Genomic DNA, 18890 nt, shown 5'->3' on the forward strand with positions numbered 1-18890 from the left:
GTGGAGCCGCGCTGAATGGAGCCAGTGGAGAAGGGACATGAAAGTCCTCCTCACTACTCTTAATATCTCCTCATGTTAGGAGCTCTCTCAAGGCCCAAAGTGTTTAGTGAATAACTTTTATCTTACTGAGGGAAAATTCTAACAAAAATCTTGACGTCACTAGGAGCTTAGGATTCTTTACAATATGGGCCCTGACTTCAATTATTTGGATGGGGGAGTGAATACCTTTGGTAATATAGTGTACATCTAAAAAATGAAGGACAGTGGACCCTGAGGACTACTGTGGTCCACTGGAATAAAATCAGAAAAATAAATTAATGTACAAAATGTAAATAACATGAACATCGTTCGTTCGTTCGTCGTCTTCCGCTCATCCAGGACCGGGTCGCAGGGGCAGCAGACTCAGCAGAGACACCCAGACGTCCATCTCTCCAGACACCTCCTCCAGCTCCTCCAGGGGGAGCCCAAGGCGTTCCCAGGCCAGCCGAGAGACATAGTCCCTCCAGCGTGTCCTGGGCCGTCCCCTGGGCCTCCTCCCGGTGAGTTATGTTATGTTCATAACATGAACATAAAACTTCAAAATGAATGTTATGTTCTTCAGTTCTCTGACAGGATTTCCTGTAAAACTAAGGGGGAGGAGACATGAAAGTGAAAGCATCTCAGTCGATCAGACTCCATTCGGTGTGAACAGACCAGAAGAAAGAGACGTAAAAACAGTGAATCAGGGTAAGCTATACCTTCTCATTCCTTTTGTCTTCCTCTCGGAACCTCTGAATGGGTTTTTCTGTGGCAGAACCAGCAACAGAACTCAGTCTGGTTAGCCCACAGCTAACCATATGCTGTCTTAAACTCTGCTTTCCAGTTTCTGCAGCAGAAACAAATACTGAGTTTTATTTAAAGTTGCTGCTGTTGTCCACAAGTCAGCTGTTTATCTCCTCTGGAAGAAATAATGTGAATAACAATTAGAAACTGGATTGAATTATTTAGCAATCTTTAAGTCTTAGACAAGTAAAAACTGTGAAACTAGTCATCAGATCTAAATCAGACTCCACATTTGTGTTTAACACTGGGTCCACATAAATAAGGTTTATCATGAGTGATTTAACTTTTAAAAAATTCTTAACAAGAAACAATGTTAAATCTGGCTCTATTTAATGACTACAGTAGTATAACATTCCAGAACACAGTATAGATGCACACCAGGTGATTGTGTTACAGTCAGACTGTTACTTTGACCTCTAGTCAGAGGATAAACTGTCAGCTGGAGGCAGTACCAGCAGAGCAGAATGAAGCAGGATCATCTGAACATCTTCTTTATGAGACAGATAACTGAGATTTTCTGACACCATCATGTTCATGTTACCTCCTGAAATCAGGTTTCTCTGACCCTCTACACACATGCGGAGAATCGCCTTTCTATTTTCCAGGACCGCTCAGAGAGCTGCTGACTCGAGCTGGATCACTAGAAACTAAACGTTAAGATCCAGAAGATGGAAGTTTCACTAGATGGGAAGAAGGACAAATCAGAATCTCTAGGGTCCAGCTGTCTGTCTATGAAGAGTGATCAGTCCAAAAACGCTCCTCCAGTCTTCAGTAATGAGCCTGGGCCCTCAGCGCCAAGGTAAGAAACCAAACTGTGATTTATTCTCCTGATCTTTAATAACTTCAGCCTCTGACATGAAATGTTCTGTCCAAGAACATTTAGTTGCATGGTTCTGTGCTTGCCAACATCAGGTTTGTGTTTCTAGTTGTGTTCATGGTGGCCCTCAGCCACTGAATCATTTTAGTTTCAGTGCTTCAGTCTAGAACCACCACTCCATACTGGTCCAGGTGGTTCTGCAGCAGCTCCAGAACTCTTGTTGACAACTTTCAAAATATCTGAAACAGGTTATTCAGGATGTTGATCGCCTTGTAGAGTTTTGGTTGTTTTCAGATTGAACTGTTTGATAGTTAACTTGTTTTTTAATCTTTTTATGGATTAAAAACATAAATTTGACTCAGATCAAGTCTACACAATATTTTGCATTAGTTACACTAATTATTGAAAATAGCTGCATGTTAGTGATGTTCTGGTCTCCACCACTCATGGCGCAGGGGGTTTATAGTGGACAGGTTTTCTCACCACAGTCTTGTATTCATAGTGAAGCAGCAGCAGAGATGTTAGAAATGATCTGTTCAGGTTCTTTTGTTCCAGTTCTTCATCACTGATGATGAAATGTCTTCACAGAGGCAGGAAGAGGAGTGGTGTTTGTTTGGAGGAGCAGATGTCCTGCTGTGCTTGGTGCCAGAACGTCTTGAAGGATCCTGTCTCTAACAATTGTGGGCACTGGTTCTGCAGACAGTGCATCGCCTCATACTGGGACCAGTTTGCTTCAAAGGGACACTCCTCTTGCCCCCAGTGTGGAAAAAGATTCAGAAGCAGCGCTGGACAGCAGACAGCCAATCAGAGCAGCTCTGCACATGGTAAGACATTTCTATTCATCTGTTTTCTCTCAGCAATTAGTTTATGTTTTGTAGATGTTTTTTTTTTAAATATAGCACCTGTCTGTGCTTTATTACTGATTTTCACGTAAGACAGTGAGCAGCTGAAAGGGGCATGCATGTGGTAACAGTGGAAATGTGAACTAACCTTTAACAGGAGGAAACCTCCAGTAGAACCATAAACTGGCTCCACCTTAGCAGCCATCTGCTGCGACTGACATAAAAAACACTGAAGCACTGGTCCAGTAGCACTCTATGATGAAGAAAAAGCATTAGGTTAATGGCAGTACTGACTTTATTAGGGGCTTCATCTATGTGTGTATGTGTCATCTATAGGAAGGAACCATGAAGTCATTGGCAGCAGTAGCTCAGCCGATGCCCCTCCAGAAAGACGTTACAACTAAGCAGAAAATCAGGGCCAGGAGTAGCTTTTATAAAGTGAACAAAAAGAGAGAGAACATAAAGTTAATGTCAGCAATAACTGCAGATAATGCACAATTGAAGAGTAGTAGGAGAAAGTAGTAGAGTGAGTGAAAGTGGTCATTATGTCCTCCAGCAGTCTAAGCCTATAGCAGCATAACTACAGAGATAGCCCAGGATAAACTAAGCCACTCTAACTATAAGCTTTATTAAAAAGGAAAGTTTTAAGCCTAGCCTTAAAAGTAGACAGGGTGTCTGCCTCACGGACTAAAACTGGGAGCTGGTTCCACAGGAGAGGAGCCTGATAACTAAAGGATCTGCCTCCCATTCTACTTCTAGAGACTCTAGGAACCACCAGTAAACCTGCAGTCTGAGAACAAAGTGCTCTGTTAGGAACATATGGACCAATCAGATCTCTGATGTATGATGGAGCTAGATCATTAAGGGCTTTATATGTGAGGAGGAGAATTTTAAATTATATTCTGGATTTAACAGGGAGCCAATGAAGGGAAGCTAAAATAGGAGAAATATGATCTCTCTTTTTAATTTTCATCAGAACTCTTGCTGCAGCATTTTGAATCAGCTGAAGGCTTTTAACTGCATTTTGTGGAAATTCTGATAGTTGAAGAATAATCCAGCCTTGAACCATTGTAATTTGTACATTATTACTAATTTAATGCAACCCAGAATAAGTTACTGACCAAGCTTGTCACTATTTGTTAATGTAGCGCAAATTGCTTTCTGGACACCACCTAGAGAACCAGTGGTTGAATGGCTGCTGTCAACGCTGCACCTTCTCTATTGCTGCTCCTTACCTGTGAAATAACCAGCCTCTGCACATCATTATCATCTCGTTCACCACCTAGTTTTAAAACTCACATTAAAACCCATTTTTATTCTTTGGCTTTCAGCATCAGAATCAGAATCAGAATCAGAATCAGAATCAGAATCAGAATCAGAATCAGAATCAGAATCAGAATCAGAAAAGCTTTATTGCCAAGTACGTTTTTGGACATACAAGGAATTTGTTTTGGCGTAGTTGGTGCAATACAATACAAATTAAACAGTATAAACATATCTACAATATAATATAAATATATGAGCACAGTTTTAAGTGAGTGAGAGTAAATATAGAGCAGTATAAGATGCAAGAGCAATACAACAGTGCAGCTGATCATTGTGCAAGTAAAGCAGGAGTCCAAGCTGAGCGTTAATGTAACTCATAGAGTTACAGGTTACAGGTGTCCTGTCAGCAAAAAAAGGGGGGGTGTGGGTGAAAGGGGGAGTGTCAGGGTGGTTTCTGGGCTTTGTTAACAAGGCTGGTGGCAGATGGGAAAAAACTGTTCTTGTGGGGTGAGGTTTTGGTCCGGATGGACCGCAGCCTCCTGCCAGAGGGGAGAGTTTCAAAGAGTCTGTGACCGGGGTGGGAGGGATCAGCCAGAATCTTCCCGGCCCGCTTCAGGGTCCTGGAGGTGTAAAGTTCCTGGAGCAACAGTAGACTGCAGCCAATCACCTTCTCAGCAGACCGAATGACACGCTGCAGCCTGCCCTTATCCTTGGCTGTAGCAGCGGCGTACCAGATGGTGATGGAGGAGGTGAGGATGGACTCAATGATGGCTGTGTAGAAGTGCACCATCATAGTCTTTGGCAGGTTGAATTTCTTCAGCTGCCGCAGGAAGAACATCCTCTGCTGGGCTTTCTTGATGAGGGAGCTGATGTTTGGCTCCCACTTGAGATCCTGGGAGATGATGGTTCCCAGGAAGCGGAAAGATTCCACAGTGTCAATTGTGGAGTCACAGAGGGTGATGGGGGCAGGTGGGGCTGGGTTCTGCCTGAAGTCCACAACCATCTCTACTGTCTTTAGAGCGTTGAGCTCAAGGTTGTTCTGGCTGCACCAGTCCAACAGATGGTCCACCTCCCATCTGTACGCGGACTCGTCACCATCAGAGATGAGTCCGATCAGGGTGGTGTCGTCCGCAAACTTCAGAAGCTTGACAGACTGGTGACTGGAGGTGCAGCTGTTGGTGTACAGGGAGAAGAGCAGAGGAGAGAGAACACAGCCTTGGGGGAACCGGTGCTGATGGTCAGGGAGTCAGAGACGTGCTTCCCCAGCCTCACGCGCTGCTTCCTGTCAGACAGGAAGTCAGTGATCCACCTGCAGGTGGAGTCGGGCACACTCAGCTGGGAGAGCTTCTCCTGTAGCAGAACTGGGACGATGGTGTTGAAGGCAGAGCTGAAATCCACAAACAGGATCCTGGCGTAGGTTCCTGTGGAGTCCAGGTGCCGGAGGATGAAGTGAAGGGCTAGGTTGACTCCATCATCTACAGACCTGTTGGCTCTGTAGGCAAACTGCAGGGGGTCCAGGAGGGGGTCGGTGATGTCTTTTAGGTGTGAGAGCACAAGGCGCTCAAAGGACTTCATCACCACAGAGGTCAGGGCGACGGGTCTGAAGTCATTAAGCCCTGTGGTCCTTGGCTTCTTGGGAACAGGGACGATGGTGGAGGACTTGAAGCAGGCTGGCACATGACATGTCTCCAGTGAGGTGTTAAAAATGTCTGTGAAGACTGGAGACAGCTGATCAGCGCAGTGCTTCAGGCTGGCTGGTGAGACAAAATCCGGACCAGCAGCTTTCCGGGGGTTCTGTCTCCTGAAGAGTTTGTTGACGTCCCTCTCCTGGATGGAAAGAGCCGTCCTCGGCATGGGTAGGGGGCTGGTGGGGGGGAACTTCAGGGTGGGGGTTGGAGGTGCCACGGCCCCTCTTGAGGTTGGGGAGGTGGGGGTGGTGGATTGTGGCTGCAGCTGTTGGGGGCGTCGTGGGGGATGGTTGCAGGACTGTCCCTTTGTCTTTCAAAGCGGCAGTAGAACTCGTTCAGGTCGTTGGCGAGGCGTCGGTCGTTGATGGAGTGGGGGGCTTTCGGCTTGTAGTTGGTGATTTGCTTGAGCCCTTTCCAGACAGACGCAGAGTCGTTGGCTGAGAACTGGTTTTGGAGCCTCTCAGAGTACAGTCGTTTGGCCTCTTTCACTGCCTTGCCAAACTTGTACTTTGCCTCTCTGTATATGTCTTTGTCCCCACTCCTGAAGGCCTCTTCCTTATCCAGTCTTAACCTTCTGAGTTTAGCTGTGAACCAGGGTTTGTTGTTGTTGTAACTCACCCTGGTGCATGATGGTACACAGCTGTCCTCACAGAAGCTGATGTAGGAAGTCACAGCCTCTGTGTACTCGTCCAGACTGTTGGTAGTAGTCCTGAACACATCCCAGTCTGTACAGCCTAAACACGCCTGGAGATTCTCCACAGCCTCACTGCTCCACTTCCTTGTCGTCCTCACAACAGGTTTGCAGAGCTTTAGTTTCTTCCTGTATGCAGGAATCAAGTGGACCATGATGTGGTCGGATTGGCCCAGTGCAGCACGTGGGACGGCGTGATAAGCGTCTCTGATGGTGGTGTAACAGTGATCCAGAATGTTGTCCTCTCTGGTCGGACATTTTATAAACTGTCTATATTTGGGGAGTTCGTGGGTGAGATTACCTTTGTTAAAGTCACCAACGACGATAACTAAGGAGTCCGGGTTGGTCCGCTCCACACTCAGTATCTGGTCGGCGAGCATGCGCTGTGCGACCTGCACGTTAGCTTGTGGCGGGATGTAAACACCGACCAGGATGAACGAAGCGAACTCACGGGGGGAATAGAAAGGCTTACAGTTTATGATGAAGGCTTCCAGGTTTGGAGAACAGTGCTGCTGAATCACTGTCATGTCGTTGCACCAACCACTGTTGAGGTAGAAACAGATTCCTCCACCTTTCGCTTTGCCGGAGAGTTCCGTGTCTCTGTCCGCTCTGTAGAGCTGGAATCCTGCCAGCTGCAGTCTCATCAGTGAGACTTAGTTTTGACCTTGTTTGTTTTTATGATTTTATTGTGTTGAATCTCTTATGGTTATAAATGCTATATTTATATATGCTTTTTCTTTTAATGTACGTTTATAGTTTGCAGTTATGTGCAGCACTTTGTTTCAGCTGTGGTTGTTTAAAAGTGCTTTATAAAGTTTGTATGGTAAATCAGGCAGGGGATCAGAAAAGTGCTTTTGGTAAAGTTGCACCAAAGCAATACAGATGTAATGGTACATGAATACATTTTGAACATTTTCTGAACAGCCCTTTTGGTTTGGCACACATGATTTTAACAATGACTACACCTGTTTATCATTTATTAACAGAAACAAATCTAACCAGTTCTCTGGTAGTTCTGTACTGGTAACTTATTGAACATCTTAAACATAATCCTTTTAAATTATTTTCAGAAATTACAAAAGTTCCTTGTTCACTGATGAAAACTTGAAGCATAATGTATTTGTTTGTGTACACCTGAGTTCTGCCACCTGCAGCTCTTTATAGTAAATATAGTTAGATAAAAATCTGACTGTATTTGCTCTTATTTGAGGATTTCAGGCCAACTGCTCCGACTCTGGAATGCACTGAACTATAGTTGCTGGTGTCTCTATCTTCTACCAAACAAAAGGACCTCAGGAGAAAAAACCCAAAAAGAACACATGACGGTGAATTGAATCTTTTTTTTGTAAATTTCCAAACAGAATGATTACTTTTGTCTCGTTTGTTCTTTGTTTCAACAGATGTTGGTCTGCAGGAGGTTCTAGAGGAACATAAGATCAGTCTGAGGAGGAGATGTGAATGTGTGACTGAAGGAAGTGATGAAACAGGAAGTAGAACCCTCCTCAACAGGATCTACACTGATCTCTACATCACAGAGGGACAGAGTGAAGAGGTTAATATCCAACATGAGGTGAAGCAGCTGGAGAGAGCTTCCAAGAACCAGAACCTCCATGACTCTCCAATCAGGTGCCATGACATCTTTAAACCCTTACCTGACCAGCATGGACCCATCAGAGTGGTTCTGACCAACGGCGTTGCTGGTGTTGGAAAAACCTTCTCAGTGCAGAAGTTCACTCTGGACTGGGCAGAGGGCTTGGAGAACCAAGATGTCAGTGTGGTGGTTCTGCTTTCATTCAGGGAGCTGAACTTGATCAGAGAGGAGCAGCACAGTCTTCTCACGCTGCTCCATGTTTTCCATCCAACACTCCAGAAGCTCCCAGCAGAGAAGCTGGATGTCTGTAAACTTCTCTTCATCTTTGATGGTCTGGATGAAAGCAGACTTTCTCTGGACTTCAACAACAGTCGGCTTGTTTCTGATGTCACCCAGAAGTCATCAGTCAACGTTCTGCTGACAAACCTCATCAAGGGGAACCTGCTGCCCTCGGCTTTCATCTGGATAACTTCCAGACCTGCAGCGGCCAATCAGATCCCTCCTTCATGTGTTGCCAGGGTAACAGAAGTACGAGGCTTCACTGATGCTCAGAAAGAGGAGTACTTCAGGAGGAGGTTCAGTGATGAAAAGTTGTCCAGCAGAATCATCTCCCACATCAAGACCTCCAGGAGCCTCCACATCATGTGTGGAATCCCAGTCTTCTGCTGGATCACTGCTACAGTTCTGGAGAACATGTTGACCACAGAGCAGAGAGGAGAGCTGCCCAAGACCATGACTGACATGTACTCACACTTCCTGCTGTCCAGACAAAGAGGAAGAAGAACAAGTACCATGAAGGACATGAGAGGAGTCCACAGGAGCTGATGGAGGCTGACAGGGAAGTTCTTCTGAAGCTGGGGAGGCTGGCGTTTGAACATCTGGAGAAAGGAAACATCATGTTCTACCAAGAAGACCTGGAGCAGTGTGGTCTAGATGTCCCAGAGGCCTCGGTGTACTCAGGAGTTTGTACAGAGATCTTCAAAAGAGAGAGTTTGATCTTCCAGAAACCAGTTTACTGCTTTGTTCATCTGAGCATCCAGGAGTTCCTGGCTGCGGTCTACATGTTCTACTGTTTCACCAGCAGGAACACAGGGGTGATGAAGAGATTCCTGGGGAAAAAGTACAGTTACTCATCTGTGGATGGCTTTGCTGATAAAAACGTATTCAAATCTCTCCGAAATAAAATAATATATTTGAACAGAGTTGACAGTTACTCATCTTTGCATCACTTTCTGAAAAGAGTAATGGAGAAATCCCTCAAAAGTAAAAATGGCCACTTGGACTTGTTGGTTTGGTTCCTTCATGGCCTCTCTGTGGAGTCCAACCAGAAACTTCTAGAAGGTTTGCTTGGCCAGACAGATGACAGCCCTGAAACCATACAGAAAGTCATTAACAATCTTAAGGAGATCAGTGTGTACCTGCGTGAGACTGAGAACAGTTCTGGCATCCAAAAGAAGATGAAGAGGTCCAATCTCTCCCCAGACAGAAACATCAACATCTTCCACTGCCTGATGGAGATGAATGACCTCTCTGTTTATCAAGAGATTCAAGAGTTCCTGAAGTCAGAGAACAGATCAGAGAAGAAGCTCTCAGAGATCCAGTGCTCCGCTCTGGCGTACATGCTTCAGATGTCAGACGAAGTTCTGGATGAACTGGACCTGAAGAAATACAACACAACAAAGGAGGGAAGATGGAGACTCTTTCCTGTTGTTAGGAACAGCCGAAAGTTCCGGTGAGTGCTAATAATTGGATCAACTTTAGATGTGTTGGACTAAAGAGTTCTATGGACTCTAGATGGCGCTGCAGTAGTGGGTGGTGTTCATCAGCCAGCTTGTTTCTGTTACTACACCTTCCATGTAAGCTATAGTTGTTGCTTTTATACCCTGCAATTAAGTTATACCTCAGTTGTTCTTCAGTTGCTTCCAATAAACTGGATTTTGTTACCTTTTTAAGGTGGTTTTGATGTTTAGGTTTTTACCTGATACAGCCTGAGCCACCTCACATTTCTAGCAGAGGGACATTCCTGTCTGTCCAGAAGTTGACCTCAATTAACTTTTTACAAGATGGTTCCTTACTTTCAACAACTGTATACAGTCAGACCTCAAACATAGGGAGAATGTTTTTTCCTCTTGTTTTGCTCCATCTTCTGGAGAAAATTGCAATATGTTTCTAATATTTAAAATAAAAAGTCACTTCTACTATTTTTCATCGCAAGTGGAGATGTCTTTCCATTTAGACTCTTTTACTGTTTACTGCCTTAAATTATTTTTGTAGGTTTTATAGGATTATAAAAAAATAAACGTATTGGATTTATTTTTATATAACAATTTTTTAGGTGATGTAGTGAGCTCCCCTGTGAATAAATAATTTTTTGGTCTTGGTGAACAATGAGTCAATGCTGGCATCATAATTTCTGGTAACCCTTCATTTTCTAATAATTTTCTAACGATTTTTTAAAGCTCAGTGATTTGTCATTAATAATAGACAATGAAAGTACTAGCCAAGTTTCAATTTTTCTGTAAGGGCTCGAGTTGTTCTAATTTAGGAATGATATTATGGACATTGAAGTGAACATAAAGCAATCCTTTCATTCTACTGTCAAAATACCAAGTTATCTAGGCCTGACAGCCTTTTAAAGATTAGTTATCATTTGTTGTTTCATCGCTGGATTTCTGTATAAGGCTTTGCTTACAATCAACCTTTGTGTGCTACCTTAGAATAAATGAGCAGGGAGGTGAGCTTAGTTAGTCTACTAGCAGCTGCACATGAAGGAAGACAAAATCTCATCATTTAAAGAAACATAACCCAATTATATCTGTACTCACTGGAAATACCTTTACACCTTGGATTAAAGAATATTACATTTTCTGTAATATATAGGTGGATACTCTAATGTCTTTAGATTGTGGTATTACTGTTAATTTGTCACAGGGTTTACACTCTGGTTTAATCACCGATTTTCCACATTGTAACTGGCTTTATATTTTCTCCAATCACAGAGTCGTTCAGTGTGAACTCTCAAAGCCTCACTGTGAAGTTGTGGCCTCAGCTCTAAAATCCAACCCATCCCATCTGAGGGATCTGGATCTGAGTTGGAACAAAATAGGAGATTCTGGAGTGAAGCATCTGTGTGCTGGGCTGGAGAGTCCAAACTGTAGGCTAGAGATCCTGAGGTTGATAAATTCAAACTCTTTATCGGAATAAAATGATTCACTTATATCAATATTTTTTTTTATTATAAGGCGTAAACTGTCTGATTTTTAACACATTTGACTGATAACAAAATATTTTTTTTCTAAAATGTTCTAAAATGATAATGCTTTATAAAATTATTCTTTCCATTTTTAAATGAAAGCGTGTACACAGGTGCCTTCTACAAAACCACTGAAGGTATCTAATGTCACTTATGTAGTCAAGCATTGACTTGTTTTGCTCTTTGTTCAGATTGGTTAAGTGCAGGTTGTCAGAGATCAGCTGGGCTTCTCTGATCTCAGCTCTGATGTCCAACCCATATCTACTAGAACTGGACCTGAGTGAGAACAAAGACCTGAAAGATGCTGGAGCCAAGAAGCTCTGTGGTTTTCTGAAGAGTCCACTCTGCAGACTAAACATTTTGAGGTCAGCCATTATGTTTTAGTTTTGTATCTGTTTAAAATACATATGCCTTATATTTTCCCTAACATCATGAATTCCAATAAATTAGGACTCTGTTGCATGTCCCAGAAACAGATGAGGGTTGGTTCATGTATAGTTGATGGCATTGTTAGGCTTTAGTGTGCCTTCCTATTTGGTAGAATGCTAGTAGCTTTGTTTGAATTCTAATAATTTTAATAATATAGTAATAATAGAAATAAAAAAAACTGCTGACATGAGAAAATGAAAACTGAACTGATAATTGTTTTAGTGAAATCTTGATAAACTTTATTTAAAAATAGATTTGTTTCATATGCAATCCTTGGAAAGCTTAAGCTCGTAGTCCTGTATGACAACTTTAATATTATTAGTCAAAAAATCTAATATATCTTTAAAATCAATATTGAATGAGGTAATGTATTAGATGTTATTTTGTTACTAGCTTTGACAGTTATTAATTGTCTTTATTGTTTTAAATTTTGTGTGTAATTAAGTTTTCTTTTTATGTTTTATGGTCTTTAATTTGTTTCCAGAGAATGGTAACGGACACAATATTTGTTTTACATTATTTCAGAAAGTTTCCTACATCTTGATAAAGAATCTGTCAGTTATATTATGGCCAGATTCAACAGGAAAGTGCCAGACAAAACCTTATGTCCAAAACCATTTACTGTTCCCCAAGTGCAATAAATGCATTATTTTCTGCAAGCTACATGGATAATCATTTCAATTCCATCAATATTGACCAAAATCTATTGTCATAATGTTTTCCATAATCAAGCAGCCTTATGATTATCCCATCCATGGTTAAATGTACCAAATGCTCTTAGGTTATCGGGAAATAAAACCTTTGCCTATGAAACATACTCTTGACATGAGCAGTCAGATGTACGTTTTTAAAAGTATTGAAAAAGATGTTTCTAATCAATCTCGTTGCATTATTGATATTCTTGTTGCCACAGATTATTATTCATTCTTGCCAGAGCACACAATATTCTTTTGCAGAGACTCATTGGAGAGATCAATGGAATGGCACTTGACTGGTTTACATAATATTATTTTGCAGTTTATTAGTATTTGGTCCTCCTGAACAAAGAGCTGAAGTCAGCAGGTCTTTATTGAAGCAGCAGCATGTTGTCATTAATATTAATGAGAGTTCTTTAACTGGTTCTGTTGGACTGTTTTAACCTGCATCCTGTTGGCTTCAGCTAACATGTTTTATTCTTTATTCAGATTGTGGGGCTGCAGATTGTCAGAGATCAGCTGTGCTTCTCTGGTCTCAGCTCTGAAGTCCAACCCGTCCCATCTGACATACCTGGACCTGAGAGGGAACAACTTGAAGGAGTCAGATGTTCAGCAGCTGGAGGATCTTGTAAAGAGTCCTGACTACAAACTGAATAATGTGTAAGTAGATGTTTGACGTGAGTCCAGCTGCTGTCAGCAGTACTGTTCTGAACCCAGTTAGCATCAAAGCAAAGATCCAGTGTTTCCAGTAAAGCTGTAGCTTCTCAATGGGAGGAGAATGGTGACAGGCTTCCTGATTGGACACAGAGACAACAATCAGCCAATCAGATGAGCCAGAAGCTTGTTGTGTTCCTGTGTTTGTGTTGATGTGAAGATGACTGTTGCTGTTGTGTTCATGTCTACAGGAAATAAAGCTGGATTCCAGCTAACAGCTTCCAACATGTATAGAGACAGTGGTCCTCATTCATCAGACTGTGGTAACATCAGATCTGATCTCAGACTGTTTGTTCTCTCATTTCAACAGGAAACAACTGATCAGGTTCATCTTTGTCACAGCTCTGAGATCAGTCTGACTGCAGCCTGGAAACCACTGGCTCTTATTTCACAAACCATCATTACATTTAGTGACCATGTGGTCTTTATACAGAGCAGAAGCTCTGCTGAAGTCCACTCATCACATCTGGACATGTGTCCTTCTGTCATTAGCTTCATCCAGATGTGTTCAGGGACATCCTCCATGTTTGTTTGTCAGCTGATGTTTCAGAAACAGATGAGATGTTCATCAACAGCCAGAGTTTGTGTGTTTAAATGGAGCAGCAGTTGACATGTAGCAGCAGTAAATCATCACTACAGTGTTGGTGCAGAAATGAAGTCTTCATGACTCTCAGCAGTTGGTTTCCACTGTGGACTGGAGTGAAACCTGCAGAGGAACCAGACTTGATGCTAAACGTGTGTGCAGGTGTGTGAGCTTGGAGCTCAGTGTGTTCACTCCAACACGTTAACATGAGAGCTGAAAGGAAGCTTACTACGCTCCACAGCTGCTCCACAGCTGCTCTGAACAGGACTGAAGTCCCTGCTGCTCTTTATACTGGATGTGCTGCATCACTGCTGACAGCTGATGGAGAGAGGCTGGAAACACTCATTGATCTCCTCTGTTGCTCCTTCTTCTCTCTGCAGGTTGAGGTGATGATCTTTGTTCAGGAGAGAAGCTGAGCTGTGTCCTGATGATCCACAGAGGTTGAAGCTGCAGCAGTTTAAGTTTAAAGAGACTCTGACTGGATCCTGATGATGAACTCTGAGTTTAGAGATTTTTATCCTGTTTATTTTCTCATGTCTGTCATTTAGTGTCTGATATTGTTTGTCTCTCTGGACCAATGAAGATGAAATTAAAACAAAGCTGCATTTAGTGGCTCCATGTAGTTTTGATCTGGATTTGATTAAACTGTAAAGTTGATCTTTTTTCTCACTGATTCATTTTCAGCCTGAAACCAAGAAACATGAAATAAAGCTCAATTCAGACGTTTTCGGGCTGCATGTTTTCTTCATTGTGATGCAGTTTTTACATCTTTTTATTAGATTTTAGATGTGTGATGCTAATATTTCAGCAGCTCTTGTCATTTCATCAGAATCAGCCTTATTGCCAAGTTCTTACATACAAACAAGGAATTTGACTCAGGTACACTTTGCTCTTTGGTTTTGTTTTTGCATTACAGAATATACATATTTACAATATACACATATCTAATAAAGGTGCATTTGCAACATCTGTATGCTGTTGTTTTGTACTCTATTAAATGTTCTTCAGAGAAACAGCCTGGGGGAAGAAACTGTCTCTGTGGCGGCTGGTTTTAGTAAACAGTGCTCTGTAGCGCCACCTGAAGGTAAAACTCTGAACAGTTTATGTGCAGGGTGTAGGGGGTCTGCAGAGATTTTAGCAGCTCTTTTCTTGACCCTTGACCTGTATAAGTCCTGGATGGAGGGAAGGTCAGCTCTGATTATTCTCTCTGCAGTCCTGATTATTCGTTGCAGTCTGGACCTGTCCTATTTTGTGGATGATCCAAACCACACTGAGATGGATGAAGACAGGACAGACTGAATGATGGCAGTGTAGAAGATGACCAGCAGCTCCTGTGGAAGGTTGAACTTCTTGAGTTGCCTCAGGAAGAACAGTCTCTGCTGGGCCTTCTTTCAAACAGTGTCTATGTGTGAAGACCATCTCAGGTCCTCAGAGATGGTGGTTCCTAGGAACCTGAAGTGGTCCACGGCCGATACAGTGTTGTTGAGGATGGTGAGGGGGGTGTATAGGGGTGGTGTTGTCCGAAAGTCCACCACCATTTCCACAGTCTTGAGTGGGTTGAGTTCCAGGTAGTTCTGACTGCACCAGTGTACCAGCCGATCCACCTGCTGTCTGTATGCAGACTCATCACCATCCTGGATCAGTCCAATGACAGTGGTGTCATCTGCAAACTTAAGGAGTTTCACGGACGAGTCCGATGAGGTGCAGTCATTAGTGTACAGGGAGAAGAGGAGTGAGGATAGAACACACCCCTGGGGGGCACCAGTACTTATTGATCTGGATCAGGAGAAGATGCTCCCCAGTCTCACCTGCTGCTGTCGGTCCGTCAGGAAGCTGTTGATCCACTGACAGGTGGAGGCTGGGACGTTGAGCTGGCTGAGCTTCTGGTGGAGGATGTCTGGTATGATGGTGTTGAAGGCCGAGCTGAAGTCTACAAACAGGATCTTGGCGTACGTCCCTGGACGGTCGAGGTGTTTCAGGATGAAGTGTAGACCTAAGTTAACAGCATCATCTGCCGACCTGTGAACTCGGTAAGCAAACTGCAGGAGGTCCAGCAGGGGGCCTGTGATGTCTTTTAGGTGCTTCAACACCAGCCGCTCAAAGGATTTCATGACCACAAACGTCAGGGCTACAGGCCTGTAGTCATTTAATCCTAGGATGATGGGTTTCTTGGGAACCGGGATGATGGTGGATCGTTTGAGGCAGGAGGGGACCTCACATTTCTCCAGTGACTTGTTGAAGATCCTTGTGAAGATCGGAGCAAGTTGATTTGCGCAGGCTTTCAGGCATGATGGGGAGACGTTATCAGGTCCTCCAGCTTTCTTTGTTTTCATGCGCTGAAAGAACCTGTTTACATCTTCCTCGGAGATCTTTAGTGCAGGCAGAGGATCTGAAGGTAGGGGTTTGGTAGCTTTATGGGAAGAATTTGTTACTGAATGGGATGTGTAGGAGATGGTTTGAGGTGTGAATGGCTTCTTGTCATGTCTGCGATCCGCTCTGAACAGCTGGAAGTCTGGCATCAGCAGTGCGCGGTCCGGGATGTTTTCACTCAGCCATGTCTCGGTGAAGCAGAGAACCGCTGATCCGCGGAGGTCCGTGTTTTTACAGGTGAGAAGAAGCAACTCGTCCATCTTGTTGCTTAGAGAACGGACATTTGCCAGGTGGATTGAAAGCAGTGGTGTTCGTAGTCCTCTGGCGGACTTTTACCAGTGCGCCAGCACGGTTTCCCGTCCGCCGCTCTGTTGCCTCAAACATCTCAGAGAGTAAATGATGGTTTCTTCAATCAGAGGATGAAGCTTTTCTTGATGATTTTAAATCAGATATTTTTTATTTTCTTCTTTCTGACGGTAAAATATAAACTTAGTAAAGATAAAGTTTCTTCTTCTCCAGCATCTCCTTTGGTGAGCATTGGAAACACTTTCTGTAGCAGCTTAGAAACTTTCAGATCATGTTTGGAGGATTTTCTCTGTTCTTGCTGCAGAACGGTTCTGGTTCTGTTGGATGACCTCAGCAGAGCTCATCATGCAGCTCAGCTCTGCTGAGGTCAGAACAAAATTAAAGTGGAAAAACACACTAGAAGCTGATCCAACTTTGATGTAATGTCCTAAAAACAAGTCAAAATGAGGCTCAGTATTGTGTGTGGCCTCCACGTGTCTGTATGACCTCCCTACAACGCCTGGACATGCTCCTGATGAGACGGCGGATGGTCTCCTGAGGGATCTCCTCCCAGACCTGGACTAAAGCATCCGCCAACTCCTGGAGAGTCTGTGTTGCAACGTGATGTTGGTGGATGTAGCAAGACATGATGTCCCAGATGTGCTCAATCGGATTCAGGTCTGGGGAACGGGCGGGCCAGTCCATAGCTTCAATGTCTTCATCTTGCAGGAACTGCTGACACACTCCAGCCACATGAGGTCTAGCATTGTCCTGCATTAGGAGGAACCCAGGGCCAACCGCACCAGCATATGGTCTCACAAGGGGTCTGAGGATCTCATCTCGGTACCTAATGGCAGTCAGGCTACCTCTGGCGAGCACATGGAAAGAAATGCCACCCCACACCATTACTGACCCACTGCCAAACCGGTCATACTGAAGGATGTTGCAGGCAGCAGATCGCTCTCCATGGTGTCTCCAGACTCTGTCACGTCTGTCACATGTGCTCACTATGAACCTGCTTTCATCTGTGAAGAGCACAGGGCACCAGTGGTGGATTTGCCAATTCTGGTGTTCTCTGGCAAATGCCAAGCGTCCTGCACGGTATTGGGCTGTGAGCACAACCCCCATTTGTGGACGTCGGGCCCTCATACCATCCTCATGGAGTCAGTTTCTAACCGTTGGTGCAGACACATGCACATTTGTGGCCTGCTGGAGGTCATTTTGCAGGGCTCTGACAGTGCTCCTCCTGTTCCTCCTTGCACAAAGGTGGAGGTAGCGGTCCTGCTGCTGGGTTGTTGCCCTCCTACGGCCTCCTCCACGTCTCCTGGTGTTCTGGCCTGTCTCCTGGAAGCCCCTTCAGGCTCTGGACACTACGCTGACAGACACAGCAAACCTTCTTGCCATAGCTCGCATTGATGTGCCATCCTGGATGAGCTGCACTACCTGAGCCTCTTGTGTGGGTTGTAGAGTCCGTCTCATGCTACCACGAGTGTGAAAGCACCACCAACATTCAAAAGTGACCAAAACATCAGCCAGAAAGCATAGGTACTGAGAAGTGGTCTGTGGTTCCCACCTGCAGAACCACGTCTTTATTGAGTGTGTCTCAATAATCGCCAAAGATTTGCCCCTGTTGTCTATTCAATTTGCACAACAGCATGTGAAATTGATTGTCAATCAGTCTTGCTTCCTAAGTGGAAAGTTTAATTTCACAGAAGTTTGATTTACTTGAAGTTATATTGTGTTGTTTAAGTGTTCCCTTTATTTTTTTGAGCAGTGTATATAGTAAATTGAAGTGGCCTAAGCACCGAACCCTGTGGTACTCCACAATTAACCCTGGAATTTTGAAGATGATTTATTATTTACATGAACAAACTGGAATCTATCAGACAAATAAGATTTAAACCAGCCTAGTGCTGTTCCCCTGATCCCTACAGCATATTCCAGCCTTTCTAAGAGAATATTGTGATGGAGTGGATCAAATGCAGCACTGAGATCTAACAGAACCAGTACAGACACAAGTCCATTGTCTGAGGCCAGGACAATATCATTGGTGACTTTCAGCAGAGCTGTTTCAGTGCTATGATGAGCTCTGAAACCTGACTGAAACTTTTAAACAGATCATTGCTGTCTAAATCTTCACAATGCAAGGTCTCTGAGGTACAGGTTTAATTACAGCTACCGTAAAAGCCTGTGGTTCTGATCCATTTACTAAAGATAGATTAATCATATCTAAAATGGGGCTGGTAATCAAAGGGAACACTTCATCAAATAATTTGGTTGGGACTGGGTCTAACATACAAGTTGAAGGTTTAGATGAAGCTAATATTTTTGATAACCCAGAAAGCTCCAAACACAGATCAGATTCTACAGTTACATCCAATGTTGCATCACTTATTCAAGATAAAGTAATCCTGTTTGTGAGGATGTCAATGATTTTATTCTTAATAGAACTAATTTTTATTTCTAAAGAATCCCATAAAGTCATGACAGTTGAGAGCTAAGGGAATGGATGGCCCAACAGAGCTATGACTCTGTGTAAGTTTAGCAACTGTACTAAAGAGAAACCTAGGATTATTCTTGTTCTCTTCTATTAATGATGAGAAATAAGGTGTTCAGGCTTGGCAAAGTGTCGTTTTATACAACAGTAGGCTATATTTCAACATTAAGTAGGACTCCCGTAGGTGTGTGGAGCATCATTTTCTCTCCAAGCTTCTAACAGTGTGCTTTAAAGAGCCCAGCTCTTAATTAAACCAGGGAGCCAGTCTCCTATGAATAATTAGCTTCTTTTTCAAGGGCGTTACATGTTCCAATGCACCAGGCAAGAAGGAAGTAACACTATGAAGT

The 18890-nt window shown here is 43.5% G+C and overlaps 1 protein-coding gene across 1 annotated transcript; it reads left to right on the forward strand.

The window, feature by feature from the left end:
* Window positions 1-511: 511 nt before the first annotated feature.
* On the forward strand, window positions 512-14117 carry LOC124857970 (NLR family CARD domain-containing protein 3-like). The gene is given in 10 exon segments (XM_047349608.1): window positions 512-539; window positions 632-726; window positions 1377-1621; window positions 2228-2463; window positions 7527-8477; window positions 8480-9449; window positions 10717-10890; window positions 11162-11335; window positions 12584-12754; window positions 13772-14117. Coding segments are annotated over 8 exon segments (2817 nt in total). The 5' UTR covers window positions 512-539; window positions 632-726; window positions 1377-1490; the 3' UTR covers window positions 13782-14117.
* Window positions 14118-18890: the final 4773 nt, after the last annotated feature.

Source organism: Girardinichthys multiradiatus, chromosome 21 (assembly GCF_021462225.1).
Source record: "Girardinichthys multiradiatus isolate DD_20200921_A chromosome 21, DD_fGirMul_XY1, whole genome shotgun sequence".
Classification (NCBI taxonomy): Eukaryota; Metazoa; Chordata; class Actinopteri; order Cyprinodontiformes; family Goodeidae; genus Girardinichthys; species Girardinichthys multiradiatus.